Raw genomic sequence first — 20,054 nt, 5'->3', positions numbered from 1 at the left:
TGGCACAGGTGAGACAGGGAAGAAGTGTTGAGTCAGCACTTCTCCCAGCAGCATACAAGTTTCCATTTCAGAGGGGAAAAGCTGCAACTCTGATTCCATACATACTGAGCAGCATCCTCTTCACAAAGCCATCTGAACTATTTTCATGGAAGGAAAGGTGCTAGCCTCTCACGTTATGTACTCTTAAAATATAATGGGCCTTCCCTTTAGTGGTCAGAATAGGAATCGGAGACCTGGTGTTCGGTCACAAGCGTGTGATAAAAAGCATCATTAAAACTGTATTTTTGGGCAGTGTTTTGCTGGCACTGTAAGGTACTGCGGCCTTAAGTTCTCAAACAGTTGGTTTTTTGCTCGTTATTGAGTCCTTCAGTAGAATTTTAAAGAAAAAAAATTGCAACGCCTCGTGATGACAAGGGATTTTTGTGGCGTTTGGAAACCCGACGATTTGAGCTAATGTTTACCTACGGGGTAAATAAAGGGAAGAGTTCCCTGCCCGTCCCCTAAGAGGAAGGCGGGGGTGGGGGCAGCCGCTACTTCTGCGCAGGCGCAGCAGCCGCGCGCGCCTAAATCAGCTGCCCTGTCTGACGCGCGACGGCCGCCGACCAATGGGACGGGGCCGGGGAGGCGGGGCCGGGGAGGCGGGGCCGGGGCGCTGCCGCTCGCCGGCCGTGCGCGCGCGCCCGCCTGCTTGCGAAAGGCGCGCGGGGTTTGAAGGCGGCGCGGGGGGCGCGCCCCCGCCCCGGTCTGGGATGGCGGAGGCCTTGGTGAGAGAGCGGCCGGTCTGTGTGTCTGTGTGCGTCTGTCTGTCTGTCTGTCGTGTTTGTTGTGGGCGGCGGCCGGGCCCGTGCGTAGCGCAGAGGTGCGGCCCTCTGCGCGCTCCTGAGGGGAGGGACGGGGCAGGTCTTTCACTTCCCCCTGAGGATAGCGAGGTGGCATTGGGGTTCCGCGCTCGCTCCGTATCCGGGCTGTTGGCACAGATATATTTGTGCGCTGAGGGCTGCTCTGTTGGGAGCCCCGTTCCTCTCAACGCACAAGTGTCTGTGTCAGACCCCGTTCCCCTCAGGTTGCCTCTGGAGAGCCGACTTCCACGGGTGAGTGAGCACATCAAGAGCAGGACTCTTGTGCAGGCACGCTCGAATCGTGGTTAAGTTTTAAAATTCTTCATGTGTAGCGCGACACGAACGCAATAATAAATGAACTGTTAAAGGCTCTTTTAGGTCCGTGACAGGAATTTTTTATTTCTTTAATGCGCAAGGTCACTTTCCAGTGCATTATGCTGCGCTCTGCTGCGAGGAGAAGGGGGTTTAAGCTCCAGTGCCGGATTGACAGCGGAGTGTGGTTCTGCATAGTTTCTGAAGTGGTGGCTTTTGGTCAGTTGTTTTCCTATGTCACCTGTAACTTCCTTCTGCCACTTTAAACTGATATTGAAAATTTGCAGTGAAGTCAATCTGTATGGAGTTTGGTTATTTTTGATACCAGAAGTAATATTCAAAGGGGAATCACGAAGAAGTGCAAAGTACTGTCAGTATGGCAGACTTCAGAAAAAATGTGCTGAATTCTCTTGTGTTAGGATTAAATAATCTCCACACTGAATATACTCTTTAAATTTACACAAATTAGAAAGAGGTTATAGTTGTTTTTCAGCTAAACATTTACATTTTTTTGAGATGTTTTCCTGTCACATTTGTGAAGAACTGCACTCTGCTTTGCTGTTGAATTTTTCTTGTTCTTTCTTCCCATTTTATCCTCTGCAACCATTGCCGGTTCCCAGGTCAGTGACTTTATTGGATTACACAGAGAACGTGCTGCTGCTTGAATTATTACTGCTCTAGTTGTGGAAAATGACTGGAGTCCTGCCTGCTGTTTGAATGACTTTGGTTATACTTGGGTTTCAAGTGTATGAAGAGGCACTGTGGCATTCTAAGAAAAACAATGCTGCAATAACTCCCACTCTCTCACTACTTTAATATGTCTCAAGAATCCTCAAGATCTTGTTGTTCTGTCAAGTGTCATCATGCTAAGTAAAAATTGATTCTTATATCTTCACAGAATCATTTAAAAAAAGACTACAGAGCAAGATTCTGCCATGGAGGAGGGTAATTTGCATTTAAACACCTATTCTTAGATTCTGGAAAACTTACCTTGATTTTTATCTGAGAGCTAAACGTCAAAACTACGTGATGTACCTTATTAAATTGATCAAATGGCGTTTGCCAAATTTCTCGTATTTCTTAGTGGTAAGAGGAGCAAGCTCGGTGGGGGGACATGGCTCCAAGGTTTTCCTTTGCTGAGGCAGCAGGTTGTGGTTTGGCTATGCCTAAGGTACCCCTCACTGGGCTGCCTGAGTAGGGAAACAGTGATCTGTGCAAACATGTTGCCTTTCAAGGAGTAGAGAAATGAAGCCCATGCAGAGTTGCAGCATATTTGGACCTTGCTGCTAAATGTTGGAGATGAGTTTGAGCACTTGCAGTGCTGTGACATTCTTTACATGTGTGTTCGGAGTCTGTGAAGGTTTTGTTACTGAAATCCATTTTTGGACATGAGCTTCATGAGCTTACCAAATCTACCCAATTAGTTGTTTTTAAAGGTATATAAAGACCACTATGGGATTAATACTCCATGGCTTTTCTAGTGTTGTTTTGGTTTTGATCTCTATTGTCTGGCTGGTGAATCACTCATTTCTTCCCTTTTCATTTGTGCTGGTTTGAAGTAATAATTCAACCAGCTGAGCTGTTCACTTACTTATGGATTGGATATGTCAAGCCAGTTCTTGCTACTGGAACTTTTGTAAAAGCACAGAAATAGCTTCTTTTACAGGGTGACTCCCTGCGTGGAGGGATAGATGTGTAGCAGCACATTTCATTTCTAGGTCTGCTGTGACTGTATCACTGTGCAGGCAACATAGCTCAAGGTCTGATTCATTAAAAAATTATTTATTTCAAGTGAGACTCTAGCCAGCCTAAAGGCCATTTACTTCAGGGCTGTTGCAGTAGTTACATGTTTTCTTTTGTATAGAGAGAATTCTTCATTCTTATTATAATCTGTGGCAGTGAGACTTCTTTTCCTGGAATTCATACTTAGACAAATTTCTTTGCAGATATCTATGCATGGAAATGGTAGGTAAAAATATATTGAAGTTGGAACTAGGGAAAATAATAACCTAAAATATTAAGAAGTAAAACTTTGCTGCTTTAATATTTGGGATAAGAGCATTTGGCATTTTTGATTGAGAATATTTTTTCCCCTCTTCTTTCTAGAAATAAGATTGATCTCCAGCCAGGTCAAAACGTACTGAAACTTATACAGGATTGTTTTGAAAGTAAGCTCTTATTTGGTGTTTTGCTTTATTTGCTGATAAAAAGAAAAAAGTATTTTCTTCCTTGTGTTATTTAGTAGTAAGTAGATAGAAATAAAAAATAGGGATAAAATGGATAAAAATAGTATTTCCCAGGGTTTTTAAGAATAGCCCCTTCTCAGCTTTTTAAAACTGTCTTAGCTTCTTATGATCGCTTTCTCAAGTAGCTGATTCCTTTCTTGTTTGGATTAACATGACATTAATAAGCCTTAGAATTGTTAAAATAAATGAAACCTGTACAATTCCAAGATTCCCATATTTAATGTTTTTTTCTTCATAGGTTGCAGCAGTGATCTTACTATAAACTCTCCAAATTGCTCAACCAATTTTTTGAAAAATAAGAAGAGGACTTCAGCGCAGAGACAAAGGATAAGTTCTGTCAGTGTCATAGGGCAGCACTGGGTACAAGTTCAATTATGTAGCATTTAGTTCTGGATGAGCACCTGTGAAAGTATATAGGCTATAATTTAACCATCTATAATAGCTGTTGAAAATGTGGGGTTTTTTCTTAGTTTGTTGTGCTTTAATAGTAAATATAAGTAGAATTATTTAATAGCTTTTTTCTTTGGGTTTTTACTAATGAAAGCTCCTTCAGCTTTTTGTCCAGGACAGTTAAATTTCTCATGGTCTCAAGCTGAAGCACGTTGCCTTATTACTGGTGGTGGGTATGGCTGTCTTGGATTCCACTGGAGTTGGTTGTGGTCACTTTGCTAGATAAATGGACACAGTTCTTAGCTATCAGATGGACAGTTAAATTTAAAGGTGATTCATGTAGAAAAGCAGCTGGTTAACTCCTGACAGTTATCTGTGCAATAACTTCATATGGCTGTAACTTTGTTGATGAGAGGAAACAAATTGAAGGCCTTGTTTTATGTGCTGCCTGAGAGGATGATGCCAATAATCTGGAATGTATATTTAGCTTTAATATTTTGATTTTACTTTTTTCTTTTAAATCGGATATTCTATTAATGGCAGGGTTTAGAACAGGCAACCTTATAATGGTGTTTGTTTAATTTAGTCTGATGTTAAAATATTATCTCAAGTCAATTCTTGCTAAATCTCAGCCTGTCTTAGTAAAGTGTAATTAAATAGTTTTAATAAATTAATACTAATGACAATAATAAGTAGTTTACCTCAAGATTAGCAGGATGTGTGGTTAAAGCTGCATATAGATTTCTACTGTACACACTGTTTTACCTGTTTTCTGAAATTTACAGTTACTTTTAGAAAGTTTTACACAATAGAGAGTGTTTAGGTAAAATAGAACTGTGATTTAAGTGAGCATGAATTAAGGGAAGGAGATTATATCCCCTTCTGTAGAAATGCATATTTCTGTTAAAATACCTCTACTTTATCAAATATTTTATTTTGTCTCAATATTTGTTACCAACTATGACAGCCCAAGGCAGGGTCAGCCAGCTCTGTGAAAAGGGCCCGTAAGTCTGCAGATCCCTCACCCGCATCACCGCTAAAACCAGTCAGCAGCAGAGGTTGGTCACACTATTACTGAACTAAGGTTTTTAAAGTAACTGTTTCTGGGGATTTTGTAGGGTTTTAAGTAAAATAATTGAACCTATTCTATGTATATGGCAGGACAGTCATGTGAATCACACCTGAAGCCTGCAGCACATGTAGCTGCTTCTGAAAACACAGAGTCTCCTGTGTCTAACAGTGAAAAAAAAAATACATTAAAAGATGCTGAAGCACTGGGGCAGCATCCAGACGTGCCTTTGGACTCTGAGAATAATCGTGGGTCTGTTGCATCGCCTGTTCCTGTGGAGGAAGCTAAGAGTTCTCCCGTAGCTAAGTAAGTAGAGCTGAACATGGTTGTAGTGTCATATTCTGTGTGTGCCCTCCACCTCAGGGTAAATCGAGTTTGGATTGTGAACTCATAAAAAATAATTCCAAGCTTTTTAGAAAGTTTTTATGTCTGGGTTTAGAAAGGGCAGAATTATTTTTTATTTAATATTCTGGTGATAAGTGCAGTACCCAAGTGAAGGAAGCCTGTCAAAATAGATTTAAACTCTTTTTTTCCAGGAAAGTGCACCAAATTATCAGCTTCTCAGATTGTCTAGACTTCTTCACTGAATCCTATTGACAGTGTTGATGTTAAAAGTTAACAAGAATTTGTTAAAGCAGAAATGAGCAGTTGTTGTTCCTCTTGCTCTGAATATGCAAATACTTTGTACCAAGTAAAATAGCTTCAGTTGTGATTATTATCTCCTTGTTGGAAGATTTGAAGCTGAACTGCAGCACTGGCCACTGTCATGGCCACAGTTTTGCTTTCCTAGAGGTCTGAATCTGGGGTGGATCGTAAAGATGGACTGACACTGATCCCATTGATTCCCATTGATGGAATGAGATTGGAAAAACAATGCACCTACAGTCTAGAAGAGCTGATAATTTCTCAAGCACATTCTCCTAAAATTAGGAATTCATCTTGCTGAGCGGTCTTTACTTTAATCAAGAATCACATGCTGACTCCATGTTGCCTGTGGACACTTGCTACAATGCTGGAAAGTACTGCTGCTAACCTGTGTTGCAGCAAGTTTCCAAAGGGAAGCTCATTCATAAGAAGTGAGATGCTGTCAGCCAGGAGCATCTGTTCATCCTCACGATACTGTTGTGCCCTCAGGATTTATAGCAACATGTTTGAATACTGTTTCTGATTCATAGGTTACATTCTGAAAACTGGAATACGCCAGCTGCAGCAAAGAGCCGTGGAGAAGTTGAAAATTTGGAAGGCCCTGAGCCTGGGAGAGATGAGCAGGTTGTTCCTGTGCTAGGAGCAGGACATATTACTGCATCGTCTGTTCGGCCAAACAAGTCTTTCTCTTCAGCTGTCTTAGCAGCTGTAGCAACAAGAACACTTGGACAGAGGTTTGTTGGGAGGCTTAGTACAATGGATGAGCTTTATAATAATTCTTCTGAGGAATGTTCTATACTGTGTCTAGATGTTGGGAGATTTGGAAGACTGGAAATCAATGTCTCCCCCACCCTGAATGATATGAATTTTTTTTCCTTCCATTCTTTAGATATTCAACCTTGATATCACCACCATCACCTTGTCCTGTGAAACATCAAGATATAGAGATAGAAAATGAATGTGAATTTTTAATTGATGAATCAGGTGGTGCATCTTCTACTTCTTGGATTTCGATACCCACTAAGAACAAAAAATCCAAAAAGGATGGCTCTGCAACTGTCACTTCTAAACCTCAGCCCTCTGAGAAGGAGAAGACACAGAATAAGAAAGTCAAGGACAGAAAAGTGCAGGTTAAAGCACTTACTAAACAGAAACTGGATCATCTGGATGTTGGAGCTTTTGACTTCAAAGAAATGTCAGAGTCAGATCCAATCCCTAATAGCGAAGAAAATGTCCTTACATCTCAAAGCCAAAAGAGTGCTCGTATTGGTAAGTTATTTAACAGCTCTTCAGACTTTTCCTTCCAGGTCACATAATTTTACTGGATTATTTTCTGGTGGTTTATAAGGAAATTATAATAAAGCAGATGATAGACATCAGTGGATTCCTTTTTGGTGTTTCAGTTGCACAGTTGGATTTGGGTGAGACAAAGCGGAAGTGAGACTGCCTTCACTTTTTTTGTCACACCTTTTACCTTTTCTGTTGGGACATAAAAAATTAAATTAGCAATGTTATCTTTTATTACGGAGAGTCACAGAAGGTAGGTACCCAACAAAGCTTTTATTCCTTTCTCCGTAGAAAAGTGGTTATGTGCTTTGAACAGAAATGGAATTGAGTTTTAGGAATGATTTGTCAAGGGTTTTGTAGCACAAAACACTGAAAACTGGAAAGCAGATGGAATGTAACATTTCTGCCACCCTTTTTTATAAGGAAATACTGGAAGTACACCAAAAAGTTTTTTGGTAGACTGTAGTTTAGTGAAAGCCTTCTTTTAGCCAGTGGTGATAAAACTTGTTTTGTGATACCTTCCTTCCCCATTTTGATTCTTTGGTTTGTTTGTGGTTCTTTGTTTTTTTTGCATTCTGATGTCAACATGTATCTTCAGGTTTAATGGGAAAAAGTATTAATGTCCAAATTATTTGTGTATTGACAGGAAAGACTAAAAAGGATGCACTTAGACAAGAGTCTCCAAACCAGAAAAAGATCACATCCTGGAAACCAGAAGCTGAAGACCTGATGTTGTCATGGTCTGGATTGGAAACAAAACCATCTGATGAAGAGCAGTGTAAAACGAGGATGCTGCCAAGTGAGGATTTACCTACGCCCTCATCTGGACATCAGGAAGAGCAGATTGTGTCACTAAGAAAGTCTTCCAAGTCTTCTAAGAATCTGCAGAATCTGGCCAAGAATCTGGCTTCTAAAACTTCTCAGGATTTAGTTAAGAAGAAACGAACTGCTAAGGAGAAACTTCCAAAAGTCAAAGTAGCTAAGGGAGGGACAGCAAGTTCATGGAAGAAGCTTAAAAATTCTGTCCAGAAAAGCAGTGATAAAAAGCTTCAGTTACAAAGAGAGGAGAGTTCTGACAGTGAACCTGGTGAAGAAGAGCTTGAAAGAGAGCCTATGGAATTGAATGAAGTGTGCACCACACCCTTGCAGCAGAAATCAGAGACTCCTGTGATTCAGAAGTTGACTAAGTCTGAAAAGCATAGAAATGTATTGCACACATCAGAGTCACCTGGTGGTGCAAATAACAGAACTCCTCTAAAAGCACTCCAGCAGCCCATGGAGAGTGTGAAGAATCCTGAGAAGAAATTGTTGTCTGCCAAGTCTTCAGGGAAGATACCCAAAAAGATTCCACGTAGAACCAGTAAAGCTCTTTGCTCAAGCCCTGAAGATGCTGAATCTGAAGCAGATTTTGCCAGCTCTTCTGTACGCGACATGGCAAGGAAAGAACAGAAGTTATCAGATATGAAAACAAAAAGTAACAAAAGAAAACATAACAGGCAGCGTGGACCACTGTAAGCTTTTTGTGTGATTCCTTACAAATTTGTGTAACTTGGTAGATGATTAAGCACATCTTGTCAACTTTCAAACAGTGATGGCCCAGTTGAAGTATGTGATAGTTTGAGGCTGGTAATAGAGAACCAAGCAGTTTAATCAACATTCTTTTCTGAAAGCTGGGTGCCATATTTGGTGTATCCTACATGAGGAAGCTTGTTCTAGTTAGTGTTCTTGTGAGACTTGCATAGCAGATCCAGTTGAACACAACCCCACCATCCACAGAGTAACTTCTCTGTCAAGTTTGTTCCTTTTAAAAAATAAATTTAGAAAGTACAGCTTTTAATTCTTCAGAAATACTTATTTTTTGTCAATCTAAAGACTAAGTTTAAGTGGTCTAAAATCTGGTTTTTAATCATTGGTCTTTGCACTGCTTTTAATTTTTTTAATGCCTTTTTTATATTTTTGTTCAGATATAGAATTATTGACCTACAGGTTACTTTCATTAAGTTTACTTAATACCAAATGTAATAAGAATGTTTTTTTTTCTTTACCAGGAATTCCCTTGTAGCTGAGAAGGTTGTGAGTTGTGAAAGGTAATTTCCTGAGTAGTCTGAAAAACGTTAATTGAATCCTACTTGTGCCCCCCTGAGACTGGGCAGCTGGTACAGCTGCTGTGTTCTGTGCCCTACTCGTGAAACACCAAGTAGAACAGGATTGTGATTCTGCTTCAGGGCTTTAAATACTGTGCTAATACAGTTAATAAAGTAATACAATTTTTCTTCCTGTCGTGAATGAGGGGTCATAATAAGCTTCTTGCCTTTGGGGATTTCTTTCCTTTGAGGCTTGCTTTCACATTAGTGTGTAATTTTTGAACAGAAAGACCAGTGCTCCTAGAACTAATTACAGCAGCACTGACATAATTGATGTCAAGTAGGGTATAGAACTCTGTCTACAATCCAAACTCTTTGTGCACGTACATAGGCATATATCTTCCCCTTTCAGGAGGTGGGAACTTAATAACAAAGCAAACAGGAGTGGCAGTCTGTGAATTAAATTCTTACGCAGTCATTCTAATGAACATGTTGGGGGATTTAATTCTAAGGGAACCTGCTGCGGACTGGCTAGGTCAAATTTGTAGTGTAGGTTTGCTAACCCAGATGATTGAAATGCATCTTTTGGAGTAGAAGTGGATAACACCTGAATTTCACTGGCACAGTAAAAGCAGTGAAGCACAGCCTCATATGGGGGAAGAAGGAAGGTCAAGGGTACTGATGCTAAGGCTGTAGGAGAAGTTCTGTTACAAGTGGCTTGATTGCTAGAGCATCTCTGTTGGAGTTAGATGTGTAAATTGTTGCCATTTTATGGTGGAGATTTCATGACAGACTACATATTAAAAGCTGTTTAACTGTCCTTTCCTTAGTGTATGCAAAACAATTCTTTAAAGCACTTCCAAAATTATGGTATATGGAAAATCGTTCATAAGGTAATGCTACAGAGGCAAGAAGAAGGTCTGTTCTGAAATGGAGAAAAAAGAAAACGTTTAGTAAACCTCTTTAGAGAGGAGGTCTGAACTCTAATTGTCTGCTGATGACTGAGTGGAAGAGTAATTCATGAACTTCTGACCTGTGATTTCTAAGGAGTAGTCACTTGTGTCAGTGTCTTAATTGGTATAGACTTGTTTAAAAGCAAAATGTAATCCAGCCCATGTGATCTGAAAAAAATTTAAATTCGCTATTCTTGGTAGTGCTGTAATGTTCCTTTGACACTTAACATGTTCAAGCAGGTGTATTTTTTTTCCTTTGCAGTGGGCCTGTTCTAGAAGATTGTGATAAACTTGCTTTCAGCACTAACTCTCCTGAACAGGATGATATATCTTCAGGTAATGTTTAAACGTGGTATTTCCTTGAATTTTATGTGTAAGCTTCTTAAAAACTGTAACTGACAGTTCACTAATTTCTGTTGTATTCGGCTTGTCCAGAGCAAGAAATGCAGATTTTATCGGCTGTGGTTACATTTTTGTCCGAGTGTGTGGTACAGCATGCCAGCTTTATGTTGTTAGCTTTGGGAGAACATAGTCCTCCATGGTTTGGCATCTTGCCTACCAGAATAAAGTTTTATTCTTTCCAAAATACTTAAACCAAATTTTTCAGGCTCAGTTTGTACTGGTTTGATGTGTTGCCATGTGATGGTCCTGTATGCAGTCACTTCTGGCAAACCTGAGCCAAATTACAGCATTGATAGAGCCATGATCTGTTCACCAAAGAATACTTTGGTTTAGTGGATTTTGGGGAGGATTGTTTGTTTGCTTTGTTTGTTTTTTTTTTGTGTTAGTGGAGTTTTTTTTGTTTGCTCTGTTGTGTTAAGGGGTTTTTTTATTAGTCGTTTGGTTTGGTGTTCGGTTTGGTGTTCGGGGATTTCTGTGTGGGGAGGGTTATTATTATTTGTTTGGTTTCAGTGTTAAATTTCACTACGCAATTCCATATGTTGTCATAATGAATATGAGCCCGGGAGATACAAAATCTTTTCTTTAGTGTTTCAGTGCCAGATGTGAATATTATTAGTCCATGCAATGCTTTCTTCAGATACCTAGTTTTCTGTGTGTTCTGGTAAAATATTGTTCTAAAATTAGGTTTGAGTGATATAAATCTGAGTGACTTTGCACTTTGATCAATAAAATTATATAGTTTATAATTTGTTAATGTTCACTTTATCAAGAGGAATAGATCTGAGGAGTATTTACTTGAATGTATCATTTTCAAGTAATTTTTAAGTTTACTCTGTTTAAAACTAATTGCAGATACTGTTTATCTACACTGGATTTCGTATATGTTTACAGCAAAAGGTATTAGTGGAAGCACTATCCTTGGGACTTCTGTTTGTGTTACTTTTGGTTGCTTCTAGTTGGCATATTGAATAAAAGTCAGGAATAATAAATGCCTTTGGTGGTGGGGTTTTTGAATGTGTTTTCAGATAATTCTGAGGACTTGAATCACAAATTAAGACATCTCTTGTCAGATGAAATGACAAGGCGTAAAATAGGTAAGAATATTTTAAAATATCATAATGTGTGTAAATGAAAATGCATTTTCAGCTTGATGTAAAGGTTGCTGAAGGAGACACAGGCAAACACCGAGAAATGGGTTCATCTGTTTGTATTTACAGATAGGGTTTGTTATTGCTTCAGGTATAGCCCTTCTCTTAATTTAAAAGTTATTTTTAAAAACTTCTGGTGTTTCTTTTTTTTATTGCTCTGTTCAACAGTTATCTTTTTAACTGCCACACTTTGGTTTTTCGTGGTATTTTGTTAAGGAAACTTTCATGTCTGACCATCCAGGAGCCACTCGGGCACTCACACTCCCACCACCACAGACTTTAAGTCCTGGGACTGAAACTCCTTTACAGTGGGTGGCTCCAGTGCCCTGACAGGTGCCCCATTTGACTCCCTTCACAGCCAGACAGGGTTTCCTTGCTGGCTTGACCCTGCTTTTCCCATAGCAGTGTCTCAGACCTCTGATTCCTTTAAGTAATTTTATGGTGTAGCAACAGAGTAACAGCTTAAACTGGAATGAAGGACTGAGTATCTGGGATTTTGTACCCTCACATTCTGTGTGCTTGACACTCTGGGGTCCTTCTGGCCCTTCCAGCTCAGTCCTCGGCTCCTGCTGTGTCCCTGAGTGTCCGGTCACCAGGCTGGGGCACACGTCCTTGTGCCTGTTGTTGTGCAAAGGGTGAGCATCAGTTCATAACCTCTTGCCTGAGGCTCCCACTCAGAGCTCAATCTCTGGCTGGCACTACAGCTGCACACCCAGCTACATGCACTGAATATATTCCTAAAACACTGAGTCAGGACAAACTCTTACTGTTCAGTAAGAACAGTAAGAGTTTGAATGGGTTTTATGCTGTGAAACTGAGGGTGCAAATAACCTGCCTTCTGTGGTGGTCTGAGTCTGGATAGGATGGAACAATGGTCATGCAGTCAGTTCTAGTCCCATGCTTGTCTGTTTTACATTGTGGGTGTTTTTTATTGGCTTCATTATTATTTTATGCACTACACTTTAGTTGTCTACCTTCAAAAACTGTTTAAGGAACTGTTTTGTATTAACCATTTTTAACATTTAAATATTCTTGATTAATTTGCTCTGAGATCTTAAGGGCCTTTTACTCTTTCTTACAGAAAAGAGTAACTTTCTGTAAGAAGGTAATTACAAACACTAAAATAATACTGTATTCATATATGGCAGCTTACACTACTTGAAGTTGAGACTATGTGATTAGTACATCTGAAGATAAATATCTGAGAAGTCATGGAAATGTGTGTAGTTTCTTTTTGCAAAAGTGCTGCTCTTCTGGACTCTAGAAACAGGACTTCTGAATCTGGAAGAGGAGTATGTACTTGTGCAGTCTCTGTTACCCTCCCCGTCCCATAACTGAGGCAGTGCCTTTTCATGGCTGCTAATGAAATCCCGCAGATTCAGGCAGGGTTCTTAGTCTTTTGAGAGCCTTGTCTTCACAGATGCAGCGTGTTTTCTGTCCTTGAGCTTGAGTTCCTAATGTCTGTGTATCAGTGGTTCACTAAGATAGAATGAAATCTAATGTTAAGTCAGGATGGTGATTGTTTAAGAAAAAGAAGAGTGATATACTGATGTATGCAAGAGAAGGCATTTGGCAATACTTGCATCCTATTTTCTTGACACGATAGCAATGGGAAGTGCTGACCCTCTTGTGGTACAGAACAAGAGGAAAGAGTACTTAATATTTTCTGTCTCTGAATTTTTCTTTCATACTTAATGTGAATGACTTCATTCTTCAACTCAGTAATGCCTTCCAACACACCTAACGTTCGTCGGACAAAAAGGATACGGCTGAAACCATTGGAATATTGGAGAGGCGAGCGCGTAAACTATACTATGAAGCCTTCAGGTATTGGATCTGAAATACCTATTTGCTTCCTTCTGATAGAGCAGAAGAGAGAAATCTGTGAGTTGATCTTGTGCTGTGCAAGCTTTGAGATGCATATTATTGGGTAACTTTTTAAAAAAAGATTGTTTGTGGTCTCCAGTTATTTAGTCATCTCTCCACATAGTTTTCTTCTCTTCTGACACTCCTGTGTCGGCTGGAAATAATATCAGCAGAGCAATTTAAGTACTTTTGCCTTCACTATTGAAGGAAGAACAGAACAGTTTCTCTGTACTAGTGGGTTTTTTTATGTCAGAGATTGTGCATGTTAGTGGAGAAAGAGGCAATCTACTGCATCATTCATTGGAGCGATTCTTTTTGTGTGAGGATTGTTTTCCAGAGCAGATACTATAACATTTTATAGTCTCAGTGTTAAATACCCTAAGTGAGAAAATAGGTCTTGTTCTCAGGAATTTTTTTATTGACAACTCAGCCTAATTTAGTCCTTACCTAATTAATTAGTTCACTTGAAAATAGTATTTTTTGTGTCCCTAAAAGTGGTATTTTTTCTTAAAAAATTATTTGCATGTCATGGCTTTCTGAAATCTTCTTTGACTGAAGTTTGATCAAATAATTTTCAAAATGTCTCAAGTTGCGTTGCAGTCCAAAGTGTTTAATGTTGAAAAGCTTTTTTGTTTGTTCTGGCTTTCTAAACGAACCTGAAAAGTTCAGCATCAGGGAAGTATATTCTCAATTGAAATGCTGGTTGGTTGTGCAAGTTTGCATTCTTTTAAATTTACTATGAGTTAGTGGACTTTGTTTAATTTCCTTTTGTTTCAGGAGGGCTTGTGATTAGTGGACTAGTGCATCCAGAAACCAACACTCCCAGGAAGAGTAAAAGGAGGAAGGATCCTCCCAAGCGGAAAGGAGATAAAACAAGTAGGAATACAGACTTTTTTCCTTTGGATACTTGTAAAAGTCTCTTTAATGAAATGTTCTACTGCTCTAAGATTTTTCTCCTCTAAACACTCAGTTCTCTCTCTGGGTGAAAATAATTCTATAGCATAATTTATTAATATGATTTGATGAGGGAAAACCTGCTCCTACTGGATCTATAGCAATGCTGTACATTCTTCTTGTAAAATTGTTCACTTAGCATAAGAAAGGAAGAAATGCTGGACATACCCAGAAGTGCTCTTAAGGCAGGGGCTGTAGAAACTAAACTGTACTTATTTTGTGTTCAGATCATGATGCTAGTGTGCATAGTTAAGGTATAAAAACTTGTAGCCATTTTACTGATACCTGTAATAACACATCTAAAAATGCAGCAGAGAGTGTTAGTAGGGCTTCAAGCTGTTGTAGTTTAAATGCAGAACCACAACATGGTAGGTGAAGAGAGAATTTTAAGAGCAGTGCATAAAATGGTTAAAAGTGGCCTATAGATCTATGTTTAAACAGAGACTCTCTGGCCAGTAGATAATAAATATATAAGTAGTGCTCAGAAAAAAAAGTCAAAGTCCAAAAGCTAAATTATTTTTGCTGTGCTCTTTGGCAGATGTTTTAATGCTAAAAAGCCTTTCTTTATGGGGACTGTCTAGAACTTTTGTTTGAAGCTCAAACATTTCTCTGTTTAGTTATAAAACTAATAAAACAAGTGCTAAAAAACATACAAAATGCCATATGATTCTAGCACTAAACTAATCAGGACTGACATAATCACCAGAGAAATAAGGAACCAATCACTGTTGGTGCCACTTTCTGATTTTACATGTGTTTCATGTAAGTTTTATTCCTTACCTCAAAAAGAAAGTGGTAGGACTGGAGAAGGTGTGGGGAAAGCTTATCAGAAGCCTAGAAGGACTTCTGTAGTGAAGGCTCCTTAGTCCTGAAGAGAATACTATGGAGGTCTCTAAGGAAGAGGTCTAAAAATGGCTCTGAAACATGGAGAAGGGAAGTAGAAGTAAATGGTCTTGTTGGGGTTTTCTGCTTGTTTTATTAAATACAAGAACTGGAAGGTGTGGAAGGAAGACGGTGAGAGCTGGGTTATTCAGCAAAATAAGGTGGTCATTCTCACTGTGTGCTTCCTGCCCAGAATATTGTGCATAAAAATATTTATGTAGTTTCAAGGCAAAAACTAGATACATTAACAGGAGACTTAACAGGAGAGTTAATAGCTCTAAATAAAGTGTGTGAGCTCCAGGTTAGAGGTGGAAAGTATTCCATTGAAGTGTCAGTATATTATTATGGCATTTTGTGGAATGGAAGGAATACCTCCTTTGGGCCACTGATGGGAGACAGGACCCTGATCAACATCAATATTTGATCTAAGTACAGTTTATATTGTAGTATAAATCATTTGCAGCCCATGACAACCTGAGCTGGTAGTAACTGTTCATACTGTATCTTGCAAGAACTATTGGTTGCTTCAAGTGCCTTTGAACTGTCTTCCAGAAGTGATTGATTTCCTCTGTGACAGACATTGATCCTCAGAGAGTCTTTCGCTCACATGCTTGAGTCTTAGTGATGCATGTAAGGCCTGTCAGCCACGTAAAATTTCTAGCAAAAATTCTTAAATGTTATTGATACAATAAAAAATCTATTTTTATAGAATATATCTACAGAGTTACACCTGTTGCTGCTTCTTTTTATGGAGATACAGTTATGTTGGAACAAAGCTGTTCAAACACAGTGACTTTCTTCCTCCCCCTGATTGTCTTGCTGTAAGAGTATTTAAGCTGTCATGAGTGCCTACAAAGTGCTATAACTTGCCTTTAGCATGCTTCCTCTGTCTGTGTTTAAAGAAATTTCCTGTGCACTGTAGAGCTAAAATTGTCTGCTTAAGAGAATTCTGCAAGAGAGCTTCGGGATATTTATTCTGCCATGAACATTATAAAGCATCTCTTTTCTGTTTGAAAAGCATAGTGTTGTCATCAATTCTTAGGGTATTTCTTTTTCTGGAAAAAACCCTTTTTATTGTAGCAATAGATCTCAGGTTTAGAACTTACAGTGAGATTCCTGTAATGTTATTTCTTGAGAAAAGGAAAATTGGACATGTGCTTCTCTTTTCAATGCTTTCTGTTTAAAGTCTCCTGATGCCCATCAACAGTAGGTTGAGCTAAAACACTTGTTCTTCACACACTTCATCATGTATTTCATATTCTCTCAGCATCTGTTGCTAGAAAAACACTTCTCTCAAAACATAGAGTTTAGTTTTGAGTAAATACAGTTGTTAATAGCATAGAATAAATAGTTGGCATTTCCCTAAGAAATTCCTTCGGATTTAGAGAGTGTTCATCTATTACACACAGATTTTATTTCAATGAAAAAGACATTTTCAAAGAATTGTTATGGATGGCTTTCTTTGTTTGAAGGAAGAGTATTCAGTCTATTTAGTCACGTACTAAAGAAAATGTAAGTACTTAATGCGTGACATTAGAAATGTGGAAAAGTTGTGGTTAAATGATCAATTGTTTAAAATCTATATTGACTACTTTTCTGGTTTTGTTTTGGTTTCTTTGTATCCTCAGATAAAAAAGAGATACCTGCAAGAAAAGAGGTATCTGCAAGTTTGGACCACATCCTAGCTGATGCGTCTAAGCCAGCTGTTGTACTGGACCCAGTTACAGATGAGGAAGTGCGGCTAGGTGAGTTGAATGGATGTAGCCAAGGGATTTCCTGAGCTGTGTAGACTTACAAGAAAAATAAATGTTCATGCCACACTGGGCATAAAAAGGTGAGGTTTTGAAATATTCCATTGCTCTTCTGGAGAAAGTTCTGAGGGAGACACAAGAAGTGTCCTGATTTTTTGCCTAATAATTGAGTCTAGCTTTTGTTGTGAAACAATATGTATTGCACTGAGCATGTAACGAGAATAATTATGTGGTAGCATTAATGCTAATCTCCTGGACATTTTTTGTAGATTGTATAAACACTGCAAGCAGTCCCTGTTACGTCTTCAAAGATGAAGCAGTAGAAATATACAAAAATTTGAACACATCTCTTTTTGCAACTGGTAGATTGATTCTGAAACCATATAAAGAAAAAGGCCACCAGTTTGTCCACATGGATACAATAGTAAGTGTGCTTTTGTAAAATTTTTATAAAATGGACTTTGTAAACAGAAGATCTGTTGGGGTGGTTGGAAATAACACATGAAGCTGAGAGGTCCCCCCCCCCACCCCCCAAAACAAACATTAATGAATAGTTTGCTGAAGGTACTTTGCATGCACATTGCCCTGCTTTGCATGTGCTTCTACTTTCTGGATCTTGCAGGCAAGATCGAAATATCAGAAAAATAAAATTGGACCCCATCTACTTTTGAGTTGTGCATCTTAGTTTTCACCAGTATAGGGAAAATGGATTGCAGCTCTGCTGGCTGATTTGGGTTTTTATCTTTGTTAGGTGTATGCAAGTGTTTTCTTGGATATCTTCTTAAATGTTGCTAACCTTAGAACCCTTTGGCTTCCATTAAGGCTTTCCATATTATCAGTGGCAAGGTTATGGTAACATTACACAAGACATCGTATAACCTGACTGCAGGAGACTGGTTCTATGTTCCATCAGGTGAGTGCATGTGTCTGGGACCCATTTGTTGGGAGGTGCACAAGATTAAATTATCATGCTAGGAATCAAAACCAAACAGAATGATTGAATAGAGAATGGGATAGTACAGCATGATGAAGAATGGAGTGTGACACAACACTGGACATTGATGATCTAATGGTTGAATGCAGGGATACACATACCGCTTGTTCATGTGAGTTGGTCTCAGTTTTGATGACACTACCAAATTCTAAGAGTAAATTTCTCTTGGTATTCTGGTTCTGTCACTAGCTGTAATGTTGAGGAAATATCACAGACAGCCTAATGTTACTAGTAATTAATATAATTGTTTCCATCACCATATGCTTCCTGCTTTTTTCCTGTGTAAAATTATGAAAATCCATTTAGATCAGTTCACCATATTTTGTGCTTTGTGCTTGTGGGTAGAAGGTTCAAACAATCTTGTTGAATCACATGAGGTTGTAAATTCATATGAGTTTTTGAGAATTTAAAGACCTAATTTTGTCCTTCTGATGTAAAAGTGACATAATTCCATATAGGAGGCTGTTCATCAGTGAGTTAAGACACTAGTCCAGAGATTTAGTAGTAGTATTAAAGCAGGCTGTCCATGAAGCTGTAGGACTTTTTACAGCTTTCTTGTGAAGAGGCTTATCTTTAGAAAATAAGGAATTAGCCCTTTTTTTCCTTGTTAACTTTTCAGCACAGTGTGCTGACTGAACAGTCATTGCTCAGTTAATGCTTGGTGCTTTGAAGCTGTTTTTTGATGTTTCAATCTTAAAAGTCTAGTGGGTCTGCAGAGACAATTTTGTCATTTGCTTTTTGGGAAAGCAGATTATACAAAATGCTGAAAGTTTTGTATGACCATAAGAATCTACACTTCATTCTTCCCTGCTTCCTGATGTCTGGTCTCAGTATGGCTGGATGGACAGTGAAGTGTTTGTGGCAGGTGATCCCTGTAAATTCATTGTGTGACTGTATATGAGTGTGAGGATGTTGCTTATTTCCAGTGTTCAGGGTGGTCATGTTAGATCATTTGTGGTCATGTTAGCATGCATATCTCAAGTGAAGATCTGCAGATAAGTTTCCATGTGCAGTTTTTACTGATAGTTTCTGTAGGAAGAAATTAAAGTAAATTCAGTCACTGTTAAGTTTTATTGTGGGTTTTGAGAGCTGAGAGCTCATGCCTGTTACATCCTTCTCAGTAAAAATCTTCTAAGCGAAGATGTAAATGACACTAGCTGTATTCCTTGTTCTCTCTTTGAAATGCACCAGCCTGTCTGTAGAAGTGGCATCCTAGATTAAGAGCTCATGTTCCTTCTGTTAAAATATATAAAATTAACTATACTTGACTGAAGACAGAGAGGACTTCAAAAATTGCCAGTGGCTCCTAAGAAAAACTTACTCTGTTTTTATTTGCAGGAAATGGATATAACATACGTAATCTTCTGAACGAAGAAAGTGTTCTTCTCTTCACACAACTCAAAGACAGGTGAAGAACTTTCTGCAAAGAAATTTGCTTAAACACCTGTCAAATTTTTATGTGTTCTGAAGTTCTTTTTATGTACAAAAATACTTGAATGGACCCAACCTAACATTAAAAATGAATACAGAGCAGCTGAAATCAACATAAGAAGAGTTGAGGGAAAAAAACCCAGAAGAATGTTGATAGTTTGCTGTCAAACTGAAATGACATACTGAAGGGCCTTGCTCTGCATCAATTACTGTTCTTGTGCCATCCAGTGACAGAAAGATATAAGTATGAAATGTGTGGGTATATTTGTTGTTCCAAATTGTATCAATATGCTTAATCTCCCTAAAGATGCTTAGCACTTGAAAAAACCCTGGCATCGTCAGCTAACATCTGATAGATAGTCTTAATGACTGCCTGGTACAACCTGCTTAGAATAATCTCTGTTTAAATGACAAACCTGCTGTTTGCATTCCAGTAATTGTTGTCTAGGAGATGGGCTGCTGCAAGGCTGCTGTGCTGGGGTCCAGCTGCCTTCTCATATGTTAACGACAGGCACCCCTTCCTTGTCTGGCAGCTGGATGATTAGTGCCTCCAATCTGAATAGGAAAATAGGAGCTCTTAAGTAGGAGCTTATCAGTTCTGTCTTTTGGGTGGAAGCTATGGCCTGATTAGCTCTGAACATTGTTGATAGCTTTATTTTGTGTAACAGTGATAGGTCATTGCCAAATGTATTACTTTAATATCTCCTTTTGATTTGCTTGCTATGTTCCTGGATAATAATGAGGACCTTTGGGAAAGCTGTAATTATACTGTATATTCCAGAAGCCAAGTCTAGACAGCAG

The 20,054-nt window shown here is 38.8% G+C and overlaps 1 protein-coding gene across 1 annotated transcript in view; it reads left to right on the top strand.

Moving 5' to 3' along the window:
- The first annotated feature begins 661 nt into the window (after positions 1–661).
- CENPC (centromere protein C) overlaps positions 662–20,054 on the top strand; it is a 28,404-nt gene continuing 9,011 nt past the window's right edge. The window contains exons 1-18 of the mRNA XM_066186193.1: positions 662–764; positions 2,050–2,096; positions 3,258–3,319; positions 3,636–3,733; positions 4,755–4,845; positions 4,949–5,162; positions 6,032–6,235; positions 6,391–6,770; positions 7,435–8,299; positions 8,837–8,875; positions 10,088–10,161; positions 11,253–11,321; positions 13,098–13,202; positions 14,019–14,117; positions 16,706–16,822; positions 17,098–17,252; positions 17,651–17,741; positions 19,161–19,230. Coding sequence (XP_066042290.1) covers positions 750–764; positions 2,050–2,096; positions 3,258–3,319; positions 3,636–3,733; positions 4,755–4,845; positions 4,949–5,162; positions 6,032–6,235; positions 6,391–6,770; positions 7,435–8,299; positions 8,837–8,875; positions 10,088–10,161; positions 11,253–11,321; positions 13,098–13,202; positions 14,019–14,117; positions 16,706–16,822; positions 17,098–17,252; positions 17,651–17,741; positions 19,161–19,230 — 2,795 coding nt within the window. The 5' untranslated portion in view covers positions 662–749. The remainder of the gene's footprint in view (positions 765–2,049; positions 2,097–3,257; positions 3,320–3,635; positions 3,734–4,754; positions 4,846–4,948; positions 5,163–6,031; positions 6,236–6,390; positions 6,771–7,434; positions 8,300–8,836; positions 8,876–10,087; positions 10,162–11,252; positions 11,322–13,097; positions 13,203–14,018; positions 14,118–16,705; positions 16,823–17,097; positions 17,253–17,650; positions 17,742–19,160; positions 19,231–20,054) is intronic.

The sequence above is a fragment of the Chamaea fasciata genome, unplaced genomic scaffold (genome assembly GCF_029207755.1).
Source record: "Chamaea fasciata isolate MVZ Bird 193981 ecotype frontalis unplaced genomic scaffold, bChaFas1.0.hap1 SCAF_6, whole genome shotgun sequence".
Lineage (NCBI taxonomy): Eukaryota > Metazoa > Chordata > Aves > Passeriformes > Sylviidae > Chamaea > Chamaea fasciata.
This window is presented reverse-complemented; position numbering and strand designations above follow the sequence as displayed.